The sequence below is a fragment of the Bufo bufo genome, chromosome 5 (genome assembly GCF_905171765.1).
Source record: "Bufo bufo chromosome 5, aBufBuf1.1, whole genome shotgun sequence".
NCBI classification, from domain to species: domain Eukaryota; kingdom Metazoa; phylum Chordata; class Amphibia; order Anura; family Bufonidae; genus Bufo; species Bufo bufo.
The window spans coordinates 472235594-472260868 of record NC_053393.1 but is presented as its reverse complement, the minus strand read 5'-3'; the positions used below and the strand labels follow the sequence as shown (position 1 = coordinate 472260868).

Genomic DNA, 25275 nt, shown 5'->3' with positions numbered 1-25275 from the left:
TTCACGCAACGCAGGCCCCATAGAAGTGAATGGGGTTGCGTGAAAATCGCATGCATCCGCAAGCAAGTGCGGATGCGGTGCGATTTTCACGCACGGTTGCTAGGTGACTGTCTATACACTGTATTATTTTCCCTTATAACATGGTTATAAGGGAAAATAATAGCATTCTGAATACAGAATGCTTAGTAGGTGATCAATTGAGGGTTAAAAAATAAAAAAAATTAACTCACCTTGTCCTCTTGTTCGCGTAGTTCTCCCGGTCTTTAGTTCTTTAAAAAGATGAACTATGGGCTAAAGGACCTTTGGTGACGTCAGATCACATGCTCCAATCACAGGGTCCATCACCGCGGTGATGTACCATGTGATTGGAGCATGTGATCTGACGTCACCAAAGGTCCTTTAGCCCATAGTTCATCTTTTTAAAGAACTAAAGACCGGGAGAACTACGCGAACAAGAGGACAAGGTGAGTTAATATTTTTTATTTTTTAACCCTCAATTGATCACCTACTAAGCATTCTGTATTCAGAATGCTATTATTTTCCCTTATAACCATGTTATAAGGGAAAATAATAACATCTACACAACACCGAACCCAAACCTGAACTTCAGTGAAGAAGTTCGGGTCTGGGTACCACAGTCGTTTTTTTTATCACGCGCGTGCAAAACACATTGCACCCGCGCGATAAAAACTGAACATCGGAACGCAATCGCAGTCAAAACTGACTGCAATTGCATTCCTACTCGCGCGGGTTTGCCGCAACACACCGGGACGCATCCGGAACTAATCCGGACACGCTCGTGTGAACGCAGCCTTAGGGTAATAGATTTTGAGTTTTGTTTGGCTGTTAACCCTTGATGTGTTGCAGAAAAGAATAGATTACAATTTTAAATCTGCTAAAAAAAAGTGAAATTTTGAAATTTCATTCACATTTTCATTTAATTCTCCTGGGGCACCTAAAGGGTTAACAAAGTTTGGAAAATCAGTTTTGAATAGCTTGAGGGGTGTAGTTTCTAAAATCGGGTGATTTATGGGTGGTTTCTAATATGTAAGCCCCAGAAAGTAACTTCATAATTAAACTGGTCCTAAAAAATTGGAGTTTGGAAATGTTCTTAAAAATTTTAAGATTTTCTTCTAAACTTCTAAGCCTTCTAACGTTCCAAAAAAATAAAATGTCATTTTCAAAATGATCCAAACATGAACTAGACATATGGGGGATGTAAAATAATAACTATTTTTGGAGGTATTACTATCTATTATAAAAGTAGAGAAATAGAAATTTGCTAATTTTTTTATTTTTTTTGTAAATTTGGTATTTTTTTTTATAAATAAAAATTTTTGGACTCATTTTTACCACTTTCATGAAGTACAATATGTGACAAGAAAACAATCTCAGAATGGCCTGTATAAGTAAAAACGTTTAAAAGTTATTACCACATAAAGTGACACATGTCAGATTTGCGGAAAATGGCCCGGTCCTGAAAGGGTTAAATGATTAGTTTCTTCTGTATGTGAACATACATGTATATTTGGATGGAGGTTAATTTGCGGTCTCTGCACACAGATCATGTGAGCCCTATGTTTACGTGAGGGGAGAATCGAGACGGGTATGTTTGTTTTACCTTCTTCTTGAAATAAATGGATATGCTGACAGGCTGTAGGAGCGTACCGCAGCCAAAATACAAGCTGATGTGTTCAGGGGCAAAAAGAGAAAACAGAAGTTCTAAAATCTCCTGAAACTAAAAGAGAAGGCAAACTAATAGTGAATGTGAATTCAAGGTTCTTTATAGTGTTGGGCGAGCATGCTCGGACGAACACCTTTTTCACTCAAGTCTCCTCACCGCACGTTTGTTGACTGCTGCGCATCCTAAATATCAGTGACATTCAGTTTATTTATTTGCGCATACACTTACAAAACCTGCGCTACTGTACATGTGACATACTTGCAAGCATATATACCATTTAATATGTTCAAGGCGAGCAGTAAGGGACCGGGAAAAGGCTGTGCTGCTGATGGTGCACGCAGAGGCCGTGGCCCTGGGCGCAGTGAAACTGTGCCTGCTGCCAGAGCACAAGAAGCACACTCATCCACGATACCTAGCTTCATGTCCTAGTTTGCAGGGCGGCGCAGGACACCACTCTCGAAGTCAGACCAGTGCAACCAGGTGGTCGGTGGTTCAATCTTCCTTTTCTCGTTCTTCTCCTTCTCCATCATATCAACATGCTTATTAGGCTGCCCTCACTCCTAATGTTTTAGATGGTCAGATCAGCAGCAGGCCCTCGCCCCTAATGTTTTAGATAATCAGATCAGCAGCAGGCCCTCGCCCCTAATGTTTTAGATGGTCAGATCAGCAGCAGATCCTTACCCCTAATTTTTTAGATGGTCAGCTCAGCAGCAGACCCTCACCCCTAATGTTTTAGATGGTCAGCTCAGCAGCAGACCCTCACCCCTAATGTTTTAGAAGGTCAGATTCTCCCCGGAGACGTTGAGGTCTGCCAACCCAGGACCCGGTGGCAACTCCTCCACGTCTCCCACCATTATCCTACGTGGGGTTGTCTCCCCCTCTTCCACCGAAGTGGCGGTCACCCCTTCTGCTGGCCCTTCGGCCTCAGATTCCCAGGGTTCTGGCCGTCCCCCTGAACAAGGCCAATCTCCTGGGCTTATTCCTGTCTCAGGGGTATCCTTAACTCTCACAACCGGCCATAGGGCAGGAAAACCTGGAAAGTTTCTCCCTATTATGAGTTCATAGTGGAGATTTGTGGCGACTGCCACTTCGTGGGGTCCACCTGCCGGCCACCGTGGTTAGAGACACCAGCGTGGTGGGGTAGTCTTTTCAAGTATTCATGAATGCACATCACCCCAAATTTCGGGCTAGTATACTCAGCGGACCGCACCAGGGTAGCCCTTACCAGGGTCACCAAGCTCCTTGCGTCCAGCAGCGCCTTTGCTTGAGTGTCTCCCACTTCCACCTGGCACAAGTGGTCTAGAGCCTCCGGGGTACCTGTGGCACACAGTTTCCTAGCATATAGCGATTGTCGGTAACCACCATTAGTGTCCATGGGCTCAACCAGATGAGGACACTCAGCCCTGGTGTGGCCAGGTTCCTGACACTGCCAGCAGATTAACTGGGTCCGGCCCATAGGGAGAAACTCCCGGGGGTTTCATTGGCTCATACCAGTGTGCCTGGGGTGGGGAGTTCTGGAGTTTGCCTGTCCTCCTCCCAAAAGAACCCCCCTTGAGATTCTTGGTTGCCTCATAGCGTTCCATCAGGTCTACCATTTCCAGGGCATACCTGGCCTATCCAATGCTGGAGAGGGGGTGGCAGCTCCCTCCAGAATATGTCAGCCAATAGTATATCTGCAATGAGCAGGACACTGGGTCAGTGGGGATGCTATGCAGTGGGTCAGTTTATATGTGTAATAGTTCGTGACGCCAATTGCAGCTTGCGCAGGTACTGTAGCAGGGCCCTTTAAGATGTTATAGCTCACATTCCAGGTGAGGAATGCCAGAGGGGGATAATGTCTCTGTATAGCAAATATGGTAGTGTCAACGGTGTCTCCTACCTTGGTACGGCTGGACTCCTGAATCCTGGCTCACTTGCAATAAAATTGAGTGTGGTCAGTAGGAGTAATGGAGGAATAATTGAGATCCAAACAGGTAATAGGATCCAACTTGTCTTTACTTAATAGCAGCTTTGATCCATACAACTCAAAGGTCTCGCGCTTAGGGTCTGGCATCCATCATATTCACCATGTCTTCAGGTACGTCCTGTGTTTAGTACAGCCTGGCATCCCCATATGGCACTTCTATATACATCCATAGTGGGTCCCTGACATTTCAGGTTTATTTTTTCCACTTTTTTGAGATCTAGATACTGACTTGATTTGAGGGTTCATTGTTTATACTGGTCAGTTTTTTTGCCTATGTATTTTGGGATGTGTGGGATAGCTCATGGTCAACCAGGTATGATTTTCTGCACTAACTGCATATAGCCCCATTGTGGTGATTATTTTGTGTTATGCAACACCGGTTGTCCCGGAGCTAGTGCCCTGGTTTACTGGCTATACCACCCTGTGTTTTATCTTGCATAGGTTGATAGGTGTATGATTTGGTGTCGCGAGGCCCTTTGCTTCTTTGTATACTGTATACCATCCTGTCTTTGCCCCATACTTTATATTTTATAATAAAATGATATTTTGATACATTACTTCCACTTGCTTGTTTTAGCTGAAGAGGTATTTAGCTTCTCTTTGTCTTTGAATCTGTACTTACAGGACTGCTCGCAGGGTATGGTGTCTTCTTCCTGGAGATCTATAGTTCTGTAGATGGCTGCTTTTCTTGTCAACCAGCTGGGTTAGATGACCCAGGCTGGGAAGGGTGATCGTTGGGCCTCAGCCGAGGCTTGGATCCTAGGTTGGGATCCCTGTTTCTGGGAGCTCCTACCAACACAGCCTTCCCCAAGAGGGGGGCTGGTACACACTCACTAGATCTTTCCTTCCTCCCCCTGAGGTAGGATGTGGGAACATTCCACTCCTCCTCAGAAAGGGGGAACTAGACTGGAATGGACTATTCCAGGCTAGAGATACTAACTATGACCTGCTACATACTGCAGCCACCTGCTGGTGTACATTGAGATTACAGCAAATATTATGAAACAGGCATATCATGGCAATGCACAGTGGGATTACACAAGATGGACATACACATATGCACCTGACATTATTGTAGCAGGGATACAGAAGTTTAGTGACATACTTCAGGATGTTACATATCCAGCATAGCCGTGGGACTCAGCACATCAGGCTGTAACCACTTTTGCAAAAGGTGGAGTAAGTCATAATACTGGGGTCTCAGCCGGCTTAAACCCCCACTGATGTGCCCGCTGGGCCCGGACCAAGACATTCACTCCCAGTTTTGCCAAAATCTCACCCTTTACTTTTTGGTAGTCGGACGCTTGATTGTGCGGCAAGTCGAAATACACCCGCTGGAAATCAGATGCCAGGAATGGAGCGACAACCTCAGCCCACTGGTTTTGGGGTAGCTTCTCCCTGATGGCCACTTTTGCGTACATCACCAGGTAGGTTTCGATGTCGTCTGCGGGTATCATCTTAGGGATCGCTGCACGGACTGCTTTCTGGGCATAGTGGACGCTTGGGGTTGCTCCTGCTGTCTGCAAAGCCATCACGTGTTGTAGCAGCAACTGGTTGGTCTCTTGCTGCTGCTTATTAGCCTCCTGTTGGTGCAGGTTGGTCTCTCGCTGCTGCAAATTAGCCTCCATGAGGGCCTTCACAACAGCCTCCATTTTGTCGTGGGGCATGGGTTGAAATACAGCTGTTTTGATGTACGACATACAACTGTGCCCAAAAAATGCAAACCCAAAAATATATCGGCGTTCACACCAGCCTCACTGCACTTGCCCGCATCCTCCACCAATTGTGGGGATTCACTCCGGTAGTTAGGACTAGTGGATGCAGTATAGAGGCAAAGTACACAGTTCTTGAATCAAACAGTGGTGTTTATTCACACATTGGTGTATAACAAAATGCAGATAAGGTGTATTACAAAACGCAGGTGGCTTGGTGTTTGTTCACACACAAGGAAAGTCCATAAACAATAAAAGTCACCTTTTCTCCTGGTTGTTAATTCACACCCTGTTAGCAGTCCAGCCTCATCAAGTCCATTGGTGGCCTGTTCGCCTTTAGAAGGCCCTGAGTCCTCCAGCCCGGCTCAAACCTCAAATCCCAGCACAGCCCTCAGTTCACAGCACACAGACTCCTGAGCTCCACTGTCAGAGGGAGGTAAATCCACCACACCTGGCAGTGCTGGCTAGTTTTTATGCCTGGCAAAACCCAGCCTGGAACATGGGGAGTAGTCACCCACCCAGCACTTTGACTACTCCAAGTAAGAGCCGTCCCGAATCAGCTATGACAGCCATGCTAAATATCAAGGTGTCAATTAGAAATAGCTGCTGCTGACATATAAAATACTGGCTGTTACTTCACCGGGGCCAGGAACCTCTGTGACACATACCTTCCATCCACGATGATTCCAGGTACCTTCTTACAGTACCTATGACACTGGCTGACCTGTTACATGTGCACTTGGCAGCTGAGGACATCTGTGTTGGTCCCATGTTTAATATATGCAAATAAGCCTCTAGGAGCAATGGGGGCGTTGCCGTTACACCTAGAGGCTCTGCCACACCCTCTGCTCTTTCATTAACAGGACCAGGCATGATGATGTTTTCACTGCCTGTCCCTGTCAATCAAAGAGCAGCGAGGGGCTTCTTCCTATACACTTGAATAGGAAGAAGCTGTCACATTGAAGTGAATGGGATGGCTTACTTGTAATTACACCACTTTACATCACTTTCGACATTGGAGTGACATTTGGTGCATATGCAGTAACTCTGAAGTTATATGCCTGTCTGTTTGCCCATCGGTACTCTGAACAAAGCTCATTGAAGTGCACTAGCACTTTGGCCATTCATGGCTATAGTCGGTACTATGCTGGCTGATTGTCAGCCAGTTCATTGTTCATTGTTAATGATTACTTAATGAACGAGTACACACTCGTTCATTGGGCAATCCAAATTTTTAAACAGGATTAAAAATCATTGTTTGCCAGCGGCAGATCTGCTGCCGGCAAACAACTAGTCAGTATGGGAAAAGCGGTGGCATTAGCGACACTGTGGAGAAAATCGCTGCATATAATAGCAGTGGTCTCTTCTGCTAGTGAGCAGGCGATTGCTCAGAAGGAACGCTTCCCTCCCAACAATCGTCAGCCGCATTATTTAATCTAATACAGCCCTAAATCTTTAATTATGGGCTGTTCAAGGAAAGAGCACTTTGAACGTTGGGAAATAACCAGGAACTGCCGGCTGAAAACAATGCAGGCCACGAGACAGGAGAATGCAGGAGAGCTGGCCGGCTCTGGTAAAGCAAAAATCTATATGGGAAGGAGGGGTTCCATATGGGTAATAATAAAATGGTATTTTGGAAAATTGATTTTAGCCTGGAAAACCCCTTTAAAGGGATTGTCCACCATTTGCGGGCCTTTCGGGCAGACCCCCCACTTCACTGGACCTGCAGAGGGAAGCATACTTACCTGCTCCCCACCACTGGGTTCTGGCTCCTTCGGTCCCCCACCACTATTGCCTGCTACTGTTGCCATGCTTCAGTCCCCGGGGTCAAGTTGCTGCTACAGCCAATGACGTGTTCCCTATACATTATGTCAAATGATGCATTAGGGATACATCATTGTGTCAGTGATCTGTGGTCAGTCATTAGCTGCAGCAACAACATGACCCCCTCAAAAAGGAAGCTTAGTAGCATTGACCAGAGCGTGGCAATAGTGGTGGGGGACCGAAGGAGCCGGAACCCAGTGGTGGGGAGCAGGTAAGAATGTTTCTCTCTACATATCCAGTGAAATGGGAAGGTCTGGCAGAAAGTCCTCCGAAAGTAGACAACCCCTTGAAGGCCTCCCATACACATAAGCGTATAGCTATTGAAGGTGTGTGATCTTTAGCTGCATTACTTGGACAATTCATGAAACATTTATAATAACACTGGTTGGGTAACTGATCAGTTTCATATAGCAGAAGATAAATCCCAGTAATATGATTATTTTCTTTCCTGAGATGTTATTAGTCATTTCTTGTATTCTGTTACCAGTCTGCCAGATCCATGATGATGCAGTAAATTCTGTCATGTGAACTCAGTTTTCCAGCCACTTTTTACACGGGAGTATTTGGATCAGTATTTTGCATCAGTTCTTATAATCCAAAACCAGGAGTGGTTCCAAAATACAGAAGAGGTAAAATCTTTAGGTTTCATGCCTGGTTTTGGCGCACAAATGCTGACATAAAATACTGACCTGAATACTGTTGTGGGAAAGGACATTTTACAAAATTGTGAGTATGTGTTCTCCTGTATGTTCATGTAGATGTTTTACAGTGACCAATGCCTTAAAGTTTTTAACAAAATAACAAACTTTGTAATATATTTAGCTTACTTGAGTCCCTCGTCTGCCATTCCTATCCATCTTCCACCTCTTCTCTTATCCCTCCATGTGCACTGCTATAACAGCCATAGTGATGAACAGGGCATCACTACGGACAGAATCTGGAGAACATGGATTAGGCACGAAGGGATAGATAAGGGAAAAATATAATACTGGTGGAGAATAGGCAGGAGAGAACTGGCAATGCAGCAGGCCGCAGGGGCGGTGTAGAGGATGGGAGATGGTAGTCCTCCCTCCGACACTCCCCTAGCCATGCAGTGAATGGAGGGCGCACCCTTTCTGCTATAACATCCATAGTGATGACACAACAGCGGCATCACTATCGGCAGAATCTGGTGAACATGGAGTAGTGGGGGGCAAGACAGGATAGATAAGGGGAGGACACAATGCTGGTGGAAAATAGGCAGAAAAGAACTGGCAATGCAGCAGGCCGCAGGGGCGGTGTAGAGGATGGGAGATGGCAGGTCTCCCTCTGATCCTTCCTGAGCCATGCAGTTAATGGAGGGCACATCCTGGTTTTGAGGGTAGTCTCCTGCCTGGTGGTGGTTTGGGGTGCCCTTGGTGGTGTTGGGTGTTGCGGGGTGCAAGGCAGGGCCCCAGTGAGATGCAAAGGGAAATGCTGTACTGTGGCAATGCAGGTGCTGGGTCATGCAGTGATGAGGACAGTTTTGCAACAGTTCTTTACTGAAGGTAGCAGCCAAATGCAAATACAAGTACTCAGTCATTGTTCAGATGATGCATGGACTGGCAGATTTTACAGGTTGCAATTTCCACAGTTCTTACAGTTCTATGGGCTGCAAAGATAGTAGACAGGCCAAATGCTCTCTGAGTTACTCTCTGCAATCACCCCAATTCAGCCAAGGGGCAGTCCCTCTTTATAACAGGCCAATATTCAATCCTTGCAGAGGCTGCTCTACCTTCTAGAATAATTCCTCATTCGCTTCCTCAGAGGCAGGTGGTATGGACTCTGTCTCTCAAGCTGGATGATTGGTCCTTCCCCCAGGACTTCTCTGTCTCAACTATTTTTTTACACTGAGTCGAAGCCATTCCTTATGAGGAGAGCAGTGCAGCCTCACCTAGTAATAGTCACCAATGCCTGTTACCACTTTGACAGCCTGTACAAAGGAAATGCCTATACTACTTCTAAAAGCACATTTAACCCTTGCTGCAGAGGAGAACTGTGTAGCAGAGGGACACTCCTGTAAGGTACATATATTGCAGAGGTTTGCAGTTTTGAGCCTAAGTAGAAATATTTGTATAACCCAGATTACCCCCATTAAACAAGTTGTCTACTTTGAGCAACCCTTTTAAAAAGAGAATGGTTCTTAAAATGGCTGATCACAAAGGGTCCTACTGCTGGGACCCCACTGCAATCAGATGTAATCTATGGAGGAATATTTCAGCACCACCACAGGGGAAGTGAAGCATTACATGCTGCCCATTGATAACAATGGACTGTCTCTGTAATGTTTGGACAAGCTGGGTCCTTCAGAAGGAGATGCTATTGCTACCTGCTCTCTACTCCATTGTATTGATGGAGATTCCTTTCCGTTAGCTCAGAATCACCTAAACTGCTATTAGAAATTGTGTTTCCTAATACAGACAACTCCTATTAGCCTCTGAATTGTAATGATAATCCCTTGCAAGCTGTAAAGTACAGAGTTCCTAGAGTCCTGTTATGGTGACGAGAAACATTAGAAGGATGTCGAATTTCCTATGTACATTACTAGAGACGGCCAAAGAAAACCAAAGAAAACAAGTGGAAAGGATTGCCTCTCGCATCACCTTAAGGTTCTGGCAGATCATACAATTAAAAGGAAAATAAAAACAGTCATCTGGTGGACATTATGAAGCTTTGAACATTGAGGCTGTTTTCTCCTAAAATCACTTGCACTTAAGCTCAGCTGTTACTGGATGAGAGGATCTTTGTCTTGGAGCAGGAAGTACAAGAAGTGATGGGCATGACAGCATGTTACATGGGATAATATTGTCAGATACATGGCTGAAGTATTTATATAAGATGACTTGAACTCTGCTTAATCTGACTACAATTTTAAAGAAAAATTGAGAACATTCTAGCATGTTTTTCTTGGTCCAGTTTGATCGGTTATATCATCGGCATGCTCAGTTTTCTAACGTTTGCCATTATACAAAGCAAAGCTCATCATAGAGGACACCAGATGTACATTACATTAGTGTTATCTCCTCTTTTTCATTAGATCTTCCTTGTCGTGGCCTATTCACTTGGCGCAGTCATGTTAAAGAGGATCTCTCACCTCTCCTTGCCAATGGTCTCTAATTTGCCGGGACTGTCCCTGATTTTTCTGGCAAATTCAGGCTGTTTCGGGCTGAAAATAGGCAAAGCTAACATAAACACTACCCATAAGTGAGTGTTCCCACTTGGGTCAGGGTGTTCCGGGCAGGGTTTAGATGCCCTGATTTTACCAACTGAAACATTGGTAAGTATGCTGCTGACATGTAACCTCTATTGGGGAAGCATTGCATGCATCAGCACTTCTCCAGAAGTGCACTAGATTACAATTCCCAGCACCACTTGTGCCTCTATGCTCTTACAACCTAAGGGATGAGAAGTTACCAAGGAGAGGCTAAATGAACTGATCAGGGGCTTGGAGGGAACCAAAGAGAAAAAGGACTGGGAGAGCATATGGCTAATGGTGGCTCCAGGTCTGCAGAGCGCAGGGAGAGAGATTAACAGTGAGAGCCACCTACAAGGAGAAGATTAGGAGGGTTCTGACAGTCCTGCAGTTCCTGAAAGGAGAGGTCTTGGCTCTAGAGAAGCAACAGTAAAAAGTTGCATACAGTTCCCTGGATTTCCTCAGAGGAGCACCTTACCCCTCACTCCATTTTTATCCCAGAGCTTGAATGCTGCAGACCCAAACTGGATCCAGGTGTCACAACAACCTTGCTGCAAAAAGGAGTGATTAGACATTACTGGGACTTGGTCTTCTATAAAAAAAAGTTAAAGAGATAACTGTTGGCTAGAGGACTTTGCTGTATTCGTAATATTAAAGTGCACCAACAGTTCCTGAAATCTGGCCAAAGTTCACAGTAACTGGGTCTGTTCTGGTATTGCTGCAGCTATAGTTTATTATGCATTATTAGGAGTAAGCTAGGAGGAGTGTCTGAGCTGTTATTTGCAGTATACAATAATGCCTCATTCACACGTCAGTGTTTGGTCAGTATAGCTCGAAACACAGAACAGGTGCAGATCTTTCCCTTATACCTTATGTCTGTGGAGGCTCAAATCCTGGTTTTGGCTCACAACCACTGATGGGAATCACTAACCAAAAATTTTATTTTGTAATCTGCAAATAAATGCACCAGGTTACATGAAATACAGGCAGGTTTCGGCCTTTATTAAGCTGAAACTGAGCAAAATACTGTATTAGACAATGATAAACATTAGACATAATCATATTGTTGTGTTGACCTGTGCAAGTACTGTATATTTTACATGATAGACTTTTCATAAATGTGACCTATACACAAATATAGTGATGTCTTTCAATCAATGAAATGATGTCCCCCATGTGCAACTCAGCTCAGAAAGAGCTTAGATTTAAATGTATAAATTTGCTGAATCTTTTCCCACAAAACTCTATTCCGATCTGCTCAGCTCCTCCTGCTTTGTAACATGCTGCATGCAGACTGCATTGCATTTCGTGGTGACAGGTTTTAAAAAATCGCACCATGCGTGAATTTTCACAGTAGAATTTTTTTATGCAGTATATGGATGTGATTTGTTTAAATCTCATCCACTTTACTGCTATTGTAGAGTGCTGCAGATTTACCACACACAGATCCACTTTGGAAAATCCGCTGCATGGATATCACATGTGGCCATACCTTTCTGGTCCTTTTTACACCACCTCCAAACGGGCTGATTTGGAGGACATCTTTTTGCACTTCTTTGGGTGTAGCTGAAGGTCATGTGCCCAGAGACAGACATCCAGAAGAGAAGCCGGAAACATTTTTTTTCACTGTTTTTGCCCAGGGCAGTGATGTTCTTATTAGATGGATATATTTTAGTAGATATATTTTAGGACCATGTGGTGGAAAATATATTTGATCTATATTACTCAATCAAAACTTCAGATTTGTAAATATCTATCTAAGGCCTCATGCACACGAACGTATTTTTTTGGGGTCCGAAAAAACGGGTCCCGTTTTTCCGTGATCCGTGACCGTTTTTTCGTCCGTGGGTCTTCCTTGATTTTTGGAGGATCCATGGACATGAAAAAAAAGTCATTTTGGTGTCCGCCTGGCCATGCGGAGCCAAACGGATCCGTCCTGAATTACAATGCGAGTCAATGGGGACGGATCCGTTTGACGTTGACACAATATGGTGCCATTTCAAACGGATCCGTCCTCTATTGACTTTCAATGTAAAGTCAGGAGTCCCTTTTATACCATCGGATCGGAGTTTTCTCCAATCCGATGGTATATTTTAACTTGAAGCGTCCCCATCACCATGGGAACGCCTCTATGTTAGAATATACTGTCGGATATGAGTTAGATCGTGAAACCTCATTTCCGACAGTATATTCTAACACAGAGGCGTTCCCATGGTGATGGGGACGCTTCTAGTTAGAATATACTACAAACTGTGTACATGACTGCCCCCTGCTGCCTAGCAGCATCTGATCTCTTACAGGGGGCCGTGATCAGCACAATTAACCCCTCAAGTGCCGCACCTGAAGGGGTTAATTGTACTATCATATCCCCCTGATCAGGGCTGCCAGGCAGCAGGGGGCAGACCCCCCCCCCCCAGTTTGAATATCATTGATGGCCAGTGCGGCCGCCCCCCCTTTCTCCCTCTATTGTAATAATTCGTTGGTGGCACAGTGTGCGCCCCCCCGCCCCCCCCTTCCTCCCTCTATTGTAATAAATCGTTGGTGGCACAGTGTGCGCCCCCCCCCCCCTTCCTCCCTCTATTGTAATAAATCGTTGGTGGCACAGTGTGCGCCCCCCATCGGCCCCCCCTCCCTCTATAGCATTAACAACATTGGTGGCCAGTGTGCGGCCTCCCATCTCCCCCCCCCCCCACCCCGATCATTGGTGGCAGCGGGTTACTAGCAATAGTACAATAGTAAAAGATTCATACTTACCTGCTGCTGCGATGTTCATGTCCGGCCGGGAGCTCCTCCTACTGGTAAGTGACAGTTCATTTAGCAATGCGCCGCACAGACCTGAGGCTGTCACTTACCAGTAGGTGGAGCTCCCGGCCGGACACGAACATCGCAGCAGCAGGTAAGTATGAATCTTCTACTATTGTACTGTTGCTAAGTAACCATGGCAACCAGGACTGTAGTAGAGTCCTGGTTGCCATGGTTACCGATCGGAGCCCCAGCGATTAAACTGGGACTCCGATCGGAACTCCGCTGCCACCAATGATGGGGGGGGGATGGGAGGCCGCACACTGGCCACCAATGTTGTTAATGCTATAGAGGGAGAGGGGGAGGGCACTGTGCCACCAACGAATTATTACAATAGAGGGAGGGAGGGGGGGGGGGGCGCACACTGTGCCACCAACAAATTATTACAATAGAGGGGGGGGGGCCGCACTGGCCATCAATGATATTCAAACTGGGGAGGGGGGGGGGGGGGGGTCTGCCCCCTGCTGCCTGGCAGCCCTGATCTCTTACAGGGGGATATGATAGTACAATTAACCCTTTCAGGTGCCGCACCTGAAGGGGTTAATTGTGCTGATCACGGCCCCCTGTAAGAGATCGGGTGCTGCCAGGCAGCAGGGGGCAGTCTTGTACACAGTTTGTAGTGTATTCTAACTAGAAGCGTCCCCATCACCATGGGAACGCTTCTGTGTTAGAATATACTGTCGGTTCTGAGTTTTCACGAAGTGAAAACTCAGCTTTGAAAAAGCTTTATGCAGACGGATCTTCGGATCCGTCTGTATAAAAACTAACCTACGGCCACGGATCACGGACACGGATGCCAATCTTGTGTGCATCCGTGTTCTTTCACGGACCCATTGACTTGAATGGGTCCGTGAACCGTTGGCCGTGAAAAAAATAGGACAGGTCATATTTTTTTCACGGCCAGGAAACACGGATCACGGATGCGGCTGCAAAACGGTGCATTTTCCGATTTTTCCACGGACCCATTGAAAGTCAATGGGTCCGCGAAAAAAAAACGGAAAACGGCACAACGGCCACGGGTGCACACAACGGTTGTGTGCATGAGGCCTAATATTGTCCTCTCAGCTGAGTTAGGCTACTTTCACACTAGCGTTCGGAGCGGATCCGTCTGATGTTTCATCACACGGATCCGCTCCGATAATGCAGACGTTTGCATCCGTTCAGAACGGATCCGTCTGCATTATTACTTAGAAAATTTTCTAAGTCTGAAAGTAGCCTGAGCTGATCCGTTCAGACTTTACATTGAAAGTCAATGGGGAACGGATCCGCTTGAAGATTGAGCCATATAGTGTCATCTTCAAGCGGATCCGTCCCCATTGACTTACATTGTAAGTGTGGACGGATCCGCTCGCCTCCGCACGGCCAGGCGGACACCCGAAAGCTGCAAGCAGCGTTCAGGTGTCCGCTCACTGAGCGGAGCGGAGGCTGAACGCTGGCAGGCGGATGCATTCTCAGTGGATCCGCCTCCACTGAGAATGCATTGGGGCCAGACGGATGCGTTCGGGGCCGCTCGTGAGCCCCTTCAAACGGTGCGCACGAGCGGACACCCGAACGCTAGTGTGAAAGTAGCCTTAAATGGATTCCTAAAAACTTAAAGCCTACCTGAGTAAAAAAAAAAAAGAAGTTTACATAATGGCTGTGCTTCATTGTAGAATCATAACTGTGAAAGAGCAGGTCTTTTTTGGGCTTCCTCAGTCATATTATTCCCTGTTTCACTTGCACAGCTAGATGCATTTCTCTCACAAGCAGATGGTGTCTCCCTTCTTTGGAATCTGCCAGCACTGTACTGCTGTGACCTCACTTCTCTCTGTTTGTTTTCTTCTAGGGAGCTCAGAAACCTGATAAGAAAGAGTAGATCAGACTTACAGACACATATGAGCTTATCTGTTTTTCAAAAGCTGTGTAGAGCCAGTGCTTCAATCAGGCTCAGGATTTCAGCTAGTTCTGACATGCCCCTATTTTCTGTGAACAGTCTTCTGAGTCTCTGTTAATAGAGACGGATCTAGTCTTACAACAGACAATAGATTGCAATTTGATTTGAAGTGGCCATGACTTTACAGCCTTATTTCAGGTGGATGCAAGCAGATTTTTTAATTAAGTGATCTAGAAATTTGCTAATTACACCATTCTCTATTAATTTAAATTAAATTGTGTGACAGTACATCTTTAAACTGCAGTGTAAATATGCTATATCTATTGAAAAAATTCAGAATATCACCAATGAGATTGTAAAAAATACAAAGCACGTGTCGGGGTGTTATGTGTCAGGCTGTAAAATTACATTATTGTCAAAATTGATCAGCGTAACCTGGGGAAGTGTCAGAACCAATATAATGCAACGTTAAGTCATACACGTAATTATATATTTGTCTTCATCTATGCAGTATTCTGCCATATTGTGCAATAAAACCAAATGTCCTGAAGCTACTTAGTCATTAATGTTTATCTTGTGGGTGGCCAGATCAGAAAAGTCCATGAAGTTGGTCTCTTGGGCCCAGCCGCTACAATATTTCCATCTTGAGTGAAGCTTGATCCTTTTTCCTATGCCTGAATATTTTCCTGCTGATTTGGTCTTTGGCCCAGACATACTGGATTCTGATTTCAGTGGTAATGCTGGATAGTTTCATACAGGTTTGGAGTATAAGGGTCCAGCCACATGTTCAGATTTCTGCATGCAGTTTTGGAAGTCAAAATCAGGAGTGGATCATAACAGGTGAGAAAGTTTAAAGGACAGGTATGACATCTCCCTTTTCTGAATCCAAACAAAACTGCATCAGGAAACCTGAACGTGTGGCCCAGAGGTATAGCTAGGGGTTCAGCACAGGAAGGTGAAACCCAGTGGATCCTCCAATGCTTGTTTACAACTGCAGAGGGGCATCCTAAGGCGTGGTTTCCACACTCAGGTTTTGTTCAGGTGTGTTGTTGACCTTTTTTCAGCCCTTAGTGGGCCCAGGGCAGCCACCCCCCCGCCCCTCCGGCTAGCTACTTCTCTGGTGTGACCGTACGTTTCTGAATCATATATGAGTTTTCTTGCACAGACCTCTGGCCATTAGTAGTTGTTAACTATACAGCAGCTAAGTAATGGTGTTCTTTTTTTTACAGATGGTTGGACGTCATTTATATTCTGGCAGTGTTGACCGGACTGCAAAATGTTGGTTGTCAGACACCGGTGAATGTGCCCGAACCTACAAATCTCATAAACACAGCATTAGCACTTTGAAATACCATGATGGAATATGTAAGTCATCGTCATTGCCATTTGTGTATCATGTTTGCCTTATGGACATATAGATAAGATAAAATTTATTCAAACTCAAGTTTAATCAAGTAAACTGTGAACTGGGGTATAATTTAAGACTCGTAGGCCCCATAATATTTTCAAATACTACAATATTTCACCACACATGGCCTATTTTGGACTTCAGGACACAATGATATCTTCTCGTTTTGAAAAACATAACTATCAGTATGATTAAGCTATACCAAATTTATATAGTTTTTTCTTTATATTTTTCTACTTTTGCACAATAAAAATTTATTTTGGAAAAGGCCCAAAGAACATTTCTATTTTTACATCTGTGTGAGGACTTGTGCAGGAATCTGGTCTAGTCAGCCCTAGAAGACATTGTCCCTGGTTTAGGCTAGTTTGACACTAGTGCTTTTTTATCTGGCAGGCTGTTTCGGCAGGGAACAGCCTGCCGGATCTCTCTGCATTCTGGCATTGCTGGAAGCTACTGCGTTTCAGTCCAGCCCCATTAACTATAATGGAGACTGACAGATATCTGGCTGCAACCTAGCAAATATGCTGGACCAGCCGGATGGATAAAAATCGCCAGTGTGAAACTAGCCTTATCAGTGAATTTCCTGGTGACAGGCTCCTTGTCCTGCTGAACATAACATGGTGTGACTGTAGCTTACATATTTTCTGGTGTTATTATATGCACGCCAATATTATTTATTCCAGTTACTGGATATTATACCAGCGCACAGTTCTTATTTTCTGTACATGACTCCGGTTGCTATGTCACTGTCATGTACATGGATGAATAACCAAACTACATTGCAGTTAATGAATATGATAAAATGACTGGGATTCATTAAGCAGTGAGCTGGTTTTGTTTTGGCAACCGACCTGTTAGCCATGATCCTGATTTGTATAATGACTATATTAATAAAGGGCCTTTCTATCACAGTCAGGACTGTATATTACAGCATGACTACCTGCACCTTGGGATTGGTCCAGCGCTGCTTTACTTCTTCTTCTGAAGTGATGTCACTTGTAGCAGAATCGTTTGAGAAATATCTGCCACAAAAAATTCAGTTCCATTCATCTGATCTTTTGGTGGCAAGCAGTCAGCAGGTCACGGCTCTAAATATGTTGCGTGGCTTTCTATACCCCATGACTGCTTCTAGTGTTCTACAAAATGGTAAACAACTTTCGTCTCCACTCTGTAAAGGTGTTTCTACTTGTGGAGTTTCCAGCCACGCAGTGCCTCAATGTGTTGTTGGACCAGCTTGGAAATCAACTCTCATTTGTAGATATCATCCAGATCCTACACGGCTGGAGATTTTTTTTCTCAGTTGCCGACTACTCCAATCATTTATTTTTAAAACATACATTAATATCCTGTCTGATTGCCACTCTCAACATCCAAAATTTATATCCTATTGGGAAGAGCTTAAAATTGCCAGCTGTGGAAGGTTTCCTTGTCCTCTCGATTCTGGAAACGCATTATTTTTTGTAACTTATAATACCATGGTCCATAGATGTCCCATAATTAATTCTGTATGCCCTTTATAAATTTCCACACTAAGATAGTCCAGGCCTGCTGCTTTACCATTCAAAGCAGATTCTAGCTCCGCCAATTCAGTAGGAATGTCCAACAATTCCTGCTGTTCCTGTGTGATTTTAGGCAAACCCACCAGCTACCTCTCCACCTAACCATACTGCATGTAACAGCGGCTGCTGTGCGCCACTGTTCCCCTGCTTACTGCCGCGGTCCCGGGCGCTGTGTTCAGCGGTGATCTACTGCCAGTGTTTCCTTTCAGCCATGGCCACAGTGTGCTTATTGCTTGTTTCCTGCAGAATTTCCTTAAGGGCCGGCGTGCATCACTTCCTTTGTTTTATGGGTTGGATCATGTGACCTCGCCAACCAATCCTAGCCCTCCTGCACATATATATAAGTGGCTCAGTGTCAAGGTCCTCGTGTCCTGCTAACGTTCCTGATATCCGCTTGTGTTCCTGACTCGTACTTGTGTTCCTGGATTCTGCTACCCATTTGATCCCTGCCTGCTTGCCTTGACTCTCCTGTTGCCGATCCGGATTGCCTGACCTGTACCTGTGCCGCCTGCTCTGACCTATTGTCTGTGTGACTTTGCCTCTGCCTCATCCTTCGTTCCTGCACTGTTGCTCCTGGTAATGACTCAGCCTACTGACACCTGTACCTCTGGTACCTTCCTCGGGTATCTCCTGGTCTGCCTGGACCAGCTGCTTCATGTGCCTATCCTCCTCAAGAGGTAGCGCCCTGGTGTTCCCCTCGGGAAAGTCTATCCCCACCATCAGGGGTACTGTGAAGATCGAGGGGTTCACTTAGACAACGCCCTTAGAGGAAGTAGGACACGTGGTACAGTGGGGTTCACACCCACTGGTTCGTGACACTGTACCCTATACTCTAACTCTGACTCCTCACCTATACCACGCTGATCCTTAATTATTTCTCCTGATTCCCCTTTCAGTTCAAGTACGGTATTATTTAATCTTTCATTTTTACCTGCATTAACCAACCAACTCCCTGTTCCCTGGTTTTCTCCCTGATAGACTTGCAAAAAATATTTTAATTTTAGCCTATAAAGTTAAACACTCATATCTTCCAATGGCTTCCATTTTATTTTATCATTCTGGTTCAAACTTTTAATATATACTCTCCTTTTCTTTCACCCCTTCTCTTAACCTAACTTTACTTTTTAGCCACCCCCGTCTAAGGTTTACCGCCAGACTATTCACCAATACTAAATTAGTATGTGACAAAATATTATTTTAATGCATTTTAATGAAAAAAATTTTTTGTCTGGATTCCGAATCCATAGATTTGTCCAGTGCATTTCTTTGGGTGGGGTTTATGACAACTCTGTACTCTTATTTCTGGCCTTTTCCTATCCAGATGCTCAATTATTACATTATTAATATCCCCCATAATGATCTACTATGGGTAGATTTTTTTCCTTTGCAAATTCGTTCAATTCCATTAATACTGCATGAGCTTAGAGTGGTGGTATATAGATGAAATCCAGAACATACTATGTCATCTATAACTTACAATGGAGAACAACATATCTATCTTCTCAATCTACTTTATTAGCTATATGTTTGCAACTTTTTTACTTTTATGTATCAGCATGCTCATACCTCTTAAATTATTAGAAAAAGTAGCATGAAATTGATAAGCAAGCCAATTACACTGGAGGATGTTGGTCCTCTCTACTATTAGATGGCTTTCCAAAATACAAATAATACTAAGGAGATATCTAGCCACCTGCTAGAATGCTGCCTCCATTATACCTTATCAGCTAGTCCTCTGGCCTCCTATTCTGTACCATCAACCCAACACTCATTAAAAAAGGCAACCACAGCCTCCTCCCTCCCCCCTCTCACCCCATATCCTTCCCCGCCCTATTCATCCCTTCTACTGGCACAAGAGTCTTCTTCTGAATGTCCTGCACCTCTAATCTAAATAGTTTTCCGCTCCACGGCAGTGTCTTATCTATTGCACTATAGATTTATAAATCTGGCCTTCTTCCATCTTCACAACCTCCTATTTTCAAGCCATCCTAAAGCTTCAGTAGATGAGGTGAAGAAATAAACCTTATCCTGGTGGAGTACACATTATTTTGCTGAATACATTAACGAATATTTAATATTCTGTAGCTTCAAATGTTTTTGACCTTCATAAGTTTCGCTCTGTCCTTCTGTGTATGTGGTTGTAGAATAGTCTGCATATGCTGAGACTGGGGTGTCATTGATCTCCAATTTAGATAGGGCTCTTTCCCTCCACAGTACATTATCTGTATGCTTCTGATACAGCAATCTTATCAGGATTACACACAGTGCTCCTACATTTGGGGGGCCCTATGCGCTCTTTCCACACAAAGCTGCTTTGACAGATTTTCTATGCCGACGGTATCTTCAATCCATTTTTGAATGGTCTTAATTGTTGTTCAAATAATCCTCAATTTGACTGATTCACTCCCTCAGCATCTGACACGAATTCTCTTATTTTCCTCATTTTGTCACGACAAATATGTCTGAGTTTATTTCTCCAACTTGTGGTAATATCACAGACCATGTATGCAATATTATTTTTAAACGCCTGTAATATTTCATTTACATCATCGCTGTATTATCAGATTCAGCACCTATTTCACCACCTATTGCACCTATAACAGTTTTTCTCTCTCTCTCTGTACTTTATCCTTATTTGTATAGCTAGAAGAGTGCAAAAAGTACTATGATACTTCTTAACTCTGGTTGTGATGGATTAATACCAGATTTACTCTTTTTTTTTTTAACCATATTTACAAATTATTACCAAAGAGGGACCTGAGTCCGATTCCCCGCAGGTCTGACCCATTTCTGTCAATACAATTATGTGTTTCAAATGCAATCTTAAAAGCAGAACTCTTCCTCAGATAAAGATGAAGAGAGCTTTTCTTTTCATTCTAGGGTATGGACACACAGCAATTTTGGCAACGACGGCTGTCGCTCACCCAAATATCCTAGAGCTGCCATATAAATGGGGTTGTAGTGTGACTGTGGTCACCTAGGCCCCTCGGCTCAGCGTTCCCCGAGTGCTCATCACAGCTGCCCGAATAGCAGCCGGCCCGAGTGCGAGTTCAGCGTGCTATGTCACACGCTGCATGCTCCTCCCTCCACTGTACCTGTATTTTTAGTGAAATGTTTGTAATATGCTGTTATGTAAAACGGTTATAAAGTAAGAAGAAATAGCTAATGATGGCGACGTGTGTTGGAGGTTGTCCAGTGGCACACAGAATACTAGACTGCCCTGCACTAGGGTGACCGAAGAACCATTAGTGGTGCCATACACTGCTGCATAAAACATCATACTTCATAGATATCGCAGAGGTCCAGTAGGGCCTCGGAGCATCCTATTATAGCTTTGTACAGCTCTTGTTGTACTGTCACTTTTACAGCGCGGTCATTTCTGTCTGTACTCTCTCTCGCAGTGTTTACAGGAAGCGGCGATGCTTGTGCCAGGTCCTTTAATACAAGGTCGGGAGCCCTGCAGCAAGTCTTCCAAGGACACACTTTTATCATTAACTGCATTCAGGTGCGTTATTAGGTCCCCTACGTATGTCCTGCAAATTATAGCATGCATGTCTTGCATTCTCCGGCCCAGGGAGGCCTCTGTTCAATCAGTGTCAAGACAAAGAATATCTTTCAGTAATGACACACACATGGAGGAGGCTTTTTATGTACGTTAGAGTCCGGGGGGGCATGGACGATCATTTATAACCACTCTTTGATTTTAATTTGCAGATACACAACAGCGTTTTATATACAGCTTCTCACGATGGCACTCTCAGAGTCTGGGACATTAAAGGGATCTGTTCACACAGTAAGCACCAGAAGAAGTCGTCGGTCAGAAGCAGGCACTCTCGGAAGGGGAGCATGCCTCATATCTTTCACAATAAAGTTGGCTGTTCCCTGGAGGCCAGTGAAGACTGTGAATCCGCAGAAGTCATGTAACAAGAAAAGATAACTGGAAATGGAATATATAATAGTACTCTGCAGAATGTGTGACAGCCCTCCCTGTTGTTTTTTTTTTGGTTGGGAACGTCATCAGACCCTTTAGTGTGACAGCAGGGTAATATTCGGCTGAGCCTACATTGTGACAAGTGTTACACAATCCAAACATTTGGGCAACTTGTCTGCAGCTTGCTGTTGCACGCCCAATTTCAGGCTCATGTACATGACTGTTCTCAATCCGGGAAACGTGGCCCATGTGTCGGCTGCATCTCCTGGACCAAAGATGGTCTGACACAGACTCACTGCCTCATAGTAATTTACCTTGCTGTGAGTTCCTGTCTGACCACTGGTCCGTTGTACTGTATTCACATGATAGAGAAGCCACCATCGGTCTTGGAGATGCAGCCAACACACGGGCAGTGTTTCCTGTTTCCAAATCGCAGAAAAGTCACAGGTAAATTGCAGGTAAGTCGCACGCAACCTGCGCAGTGATCCATGATGGCAAAGTCACATGTGACTTTTATTCCAAAATTTTGGATTTTTGTTACATTAGAATTTGCAGCAAGTGACAATCGATTCACAATCAATAGATGCAACAACCCGATCTACATGTCGCCATATAGACCCAGCCTTACGTGGCGGCTTTCCAGATGATCTTAAGGACTCTCCACTATCACCTATGCAAGGCGCCCCCCCCCCCCTCCCTCTGTGACCTGATAGGAAAACCACTTTAATTTTAGTATGAAATATGTATGTCATGCTGTGATATTTTTTAATGTTCCAAGGTCTCTGATTGCTGTAAATGAATGGGAACCTTCTTAATACTGTAGGGGTAAAACCTGTACAGACCTAATACAGGCTTGCAGCTGAGTTTACTACAATAGTATCCAGTTTAAGCAATCTTCTGCGAGCTGAATGCTTGTGAGCCATGCGCAAGAGGCTGGACGGAGACACAGAGTCCTGTGTGAAGTACGTAATCCAACTGAAAAAGTCTCCATTTCCTTCTGCATGAAAGCAGAGGCATACTGAGGTATCTGTCCCATGAATCCCTGTAGATGCCCTGTTATAGCTTTGTCCAAAACAGATCTATAATACTAACCCGTGCAAAATAAAAGTGTATCAGTCAATGATATGTTGTGCCAGTTTTCAGCATCTGGAGGAATGAATGCGTGTTTCCATTCACTGGCAGCAAGCAGAGATAATAAAAATGGTGAGCAATTAAAGCACAAAAGTATTAAAAAGTTGCATAACATTTCATTATAAAGTGATTAGAGGGTTAATCCCAAGATTTACCCTTATCACCTATCCACAAAATAAAGAAGTATGAAAAATCACAGCACTCCACTGAAGTCCAAACACAAGTTGGCTGTAGCCGTTTTTGCGGTCTGCAAAATGTGGATACTGGCCGTGTGGCTTCTGCATTTTGCGAAACGGTATGTCCAGGCCATAATAGAACAGTCCTCTCCTTCTCCGTAATGCGGACAAGAATAGGACACGTTCTATATTTCCGCGGATGCCACGGAACAGACAGCACATATCTTTTTCAGCCCCATTGAAGTGAATGGGTCTGCATCCCACTCGCAAAACATGTGGACCATAAATATGTTTCTGTGCATGAGCCCTAATAAAGACAGCAATGTTTTAGTCCTGCCACAAGACCTTTTCCAAGCAGTGACAGGTAATGACCAGTAAATCATGTGTTAGCATAAATTATTAAAGGGGTTGTGCCACTAAAAATATTCTGCACTTTTCAAGCCAGCAGCTGGATCTGAATACTAAATTAAAAATGTTATATAGCCACTGAGTTATTCAATGAAATCTGTCTGTATAGCGCCATCTGAGGAGGCTACACACTCAGTTTATGGCTCCTTTCACACGGGCGAGTTTTTCACGCGGGTGCAATGCGTGAGGTGAACGCAATGCACCCGCACTGAATCCGGATCCATTCATTTCTATGGGGCTGTGCACATGAGCGGTGATTTTCACGCATCACTTGTGCGTTGCGTGAAAATCGCAGCAAGCTCTATATTGTGCTTTTTTCACGTAATGCAGGCCCCATAGAAGTGAATGGGGCTGCGTGAAAATCGCAAGCATCCGCAAGCAAGTGCGGATGTGGTGCGATTTTCACGCTTGGTTGCTAGGTGACGATCGGGATGGGGACCCAATCTTTATTATTTTCCCTTCTAACATGGTTATAAAGGAAAATAATAGCATTCTGAATACAGAATGCTAACTAAATTAGGGATGGAGGGGTTAAAAAATAAAATAAAAATTAAACTCACCTCATCCACTTGTTCACGTAGCCCGGCTCGTCTTCTTTCTTCTTCTTTGAGGACCTGGGAGAAAAGGACCTTTGGTGATGTCACTGCGCTCATCACATGGCCCATCACCAGGGTGATGGATCATGTGATGGACCATGTGATGAGCGCAGTGACGTCACCAAAGGTCCTTTTCTCCCAGGTCATCAAAGAAGAAGAATGAAGACAAGCTGGGCTGCGTGGATGAGGTGAGTTTAATTTTTATTTTATTTTTTAACCCCTCCATCCCTATTAAGAATGCTATTATTTTCCCTTATAACCATGTTATAAGGGAAAATAATAAAATTTACACAACACCGATCCCAAACCCGAACTTCTGTGAAGAAGTCCGGGTTCGGGTCTGGGTACCAAACATGCAGATTTTTCTCACGCGCGTGCAAAACTCATTAAAACGCTTTGCACTCACGCGGAAAAATCGTGCATTTTCCCGCGACGCACCCGCATTCTATCCGGCCCTCACACGCGACGCCCGTGTAAAAGAGGCCTAAATCTTCAACTGCTATCAGCCATATGTGCTATTAGAAGCTGCGGCAGTTACAGAGAAAGAGCTACAGCAGAAAGGACACCCCCCAGAAAGGACACACCACCTGAGATGCCAGTCTGAAATAAATCTAGCAGAGCAACTGGAACAATGGGCTAATTCTAGCTTTGTTGGAAGTTGTCATGTACTACACTCCCCTAAAGAATTATTAGGAACACCATACTAATACGGTGTTGGACCCCCTTTTGCCTTCAGAACTGCCTTAATTCTACGTGGCATTGATTCAACAAGGTGCTGATAGCATTCTTTAGAAATGTTGGCCCATCTTGCAGTTGATGGAGATTTGAGAGATGCACATCCAGGGCACGAAGCTCCCATTCCACCACATCCCAAAGATGCTCTATTGGGTTGAGATCTGGTGACTGTGGGGCCATTTTAGTACAGTGAACTCATTGTCATGTTCAAGAAACCAATTTGAAATGATTCAAGCTTTGTGACATGGTGCATTATCCT

At 44.5% G+C, this 25275-nt stretch overlaps 1 protein-coding gene across 3 annotated transcripts in view; it reads left to right on the top strand.

The window, feature by feature from the left end:
* WDR86 (WD repeat domain 86) overlaps positions 1-23816 on the top strand; it is a 74685-nt gene extending 50869 nt beyond the window's left edge. Inside the window, exons 5-8 of one of the 3 annotated variants that reach the window (XM_040434109.1) lie at positions 16302-16437; positions 21441-21544; positions 21754-22028; positions 23806-23816. In XM_040434109.1, coding sequence (XP_040290043.1) covers positions 16302-16437; positions 21441-21544; positions 21754-21963 — 450 coding nt within the window. In that variant the 3' untranslated portion in view covers positions 21964-22028; positions 23806-23816. Of the gene's footprint in view, positions 1-16301; positions 16438-21440; positions 21545-21753; positions 22030-22092; positions 22373-23805 lie in introns of those variants that run through there. The other 2 variants (XM_040434110.1, XM_040434108.1) reach the window with 2 other exon arrangements.
* The last annotated feature ends 1459 nt before the right edge of the window (positions 23817-25275 follow it).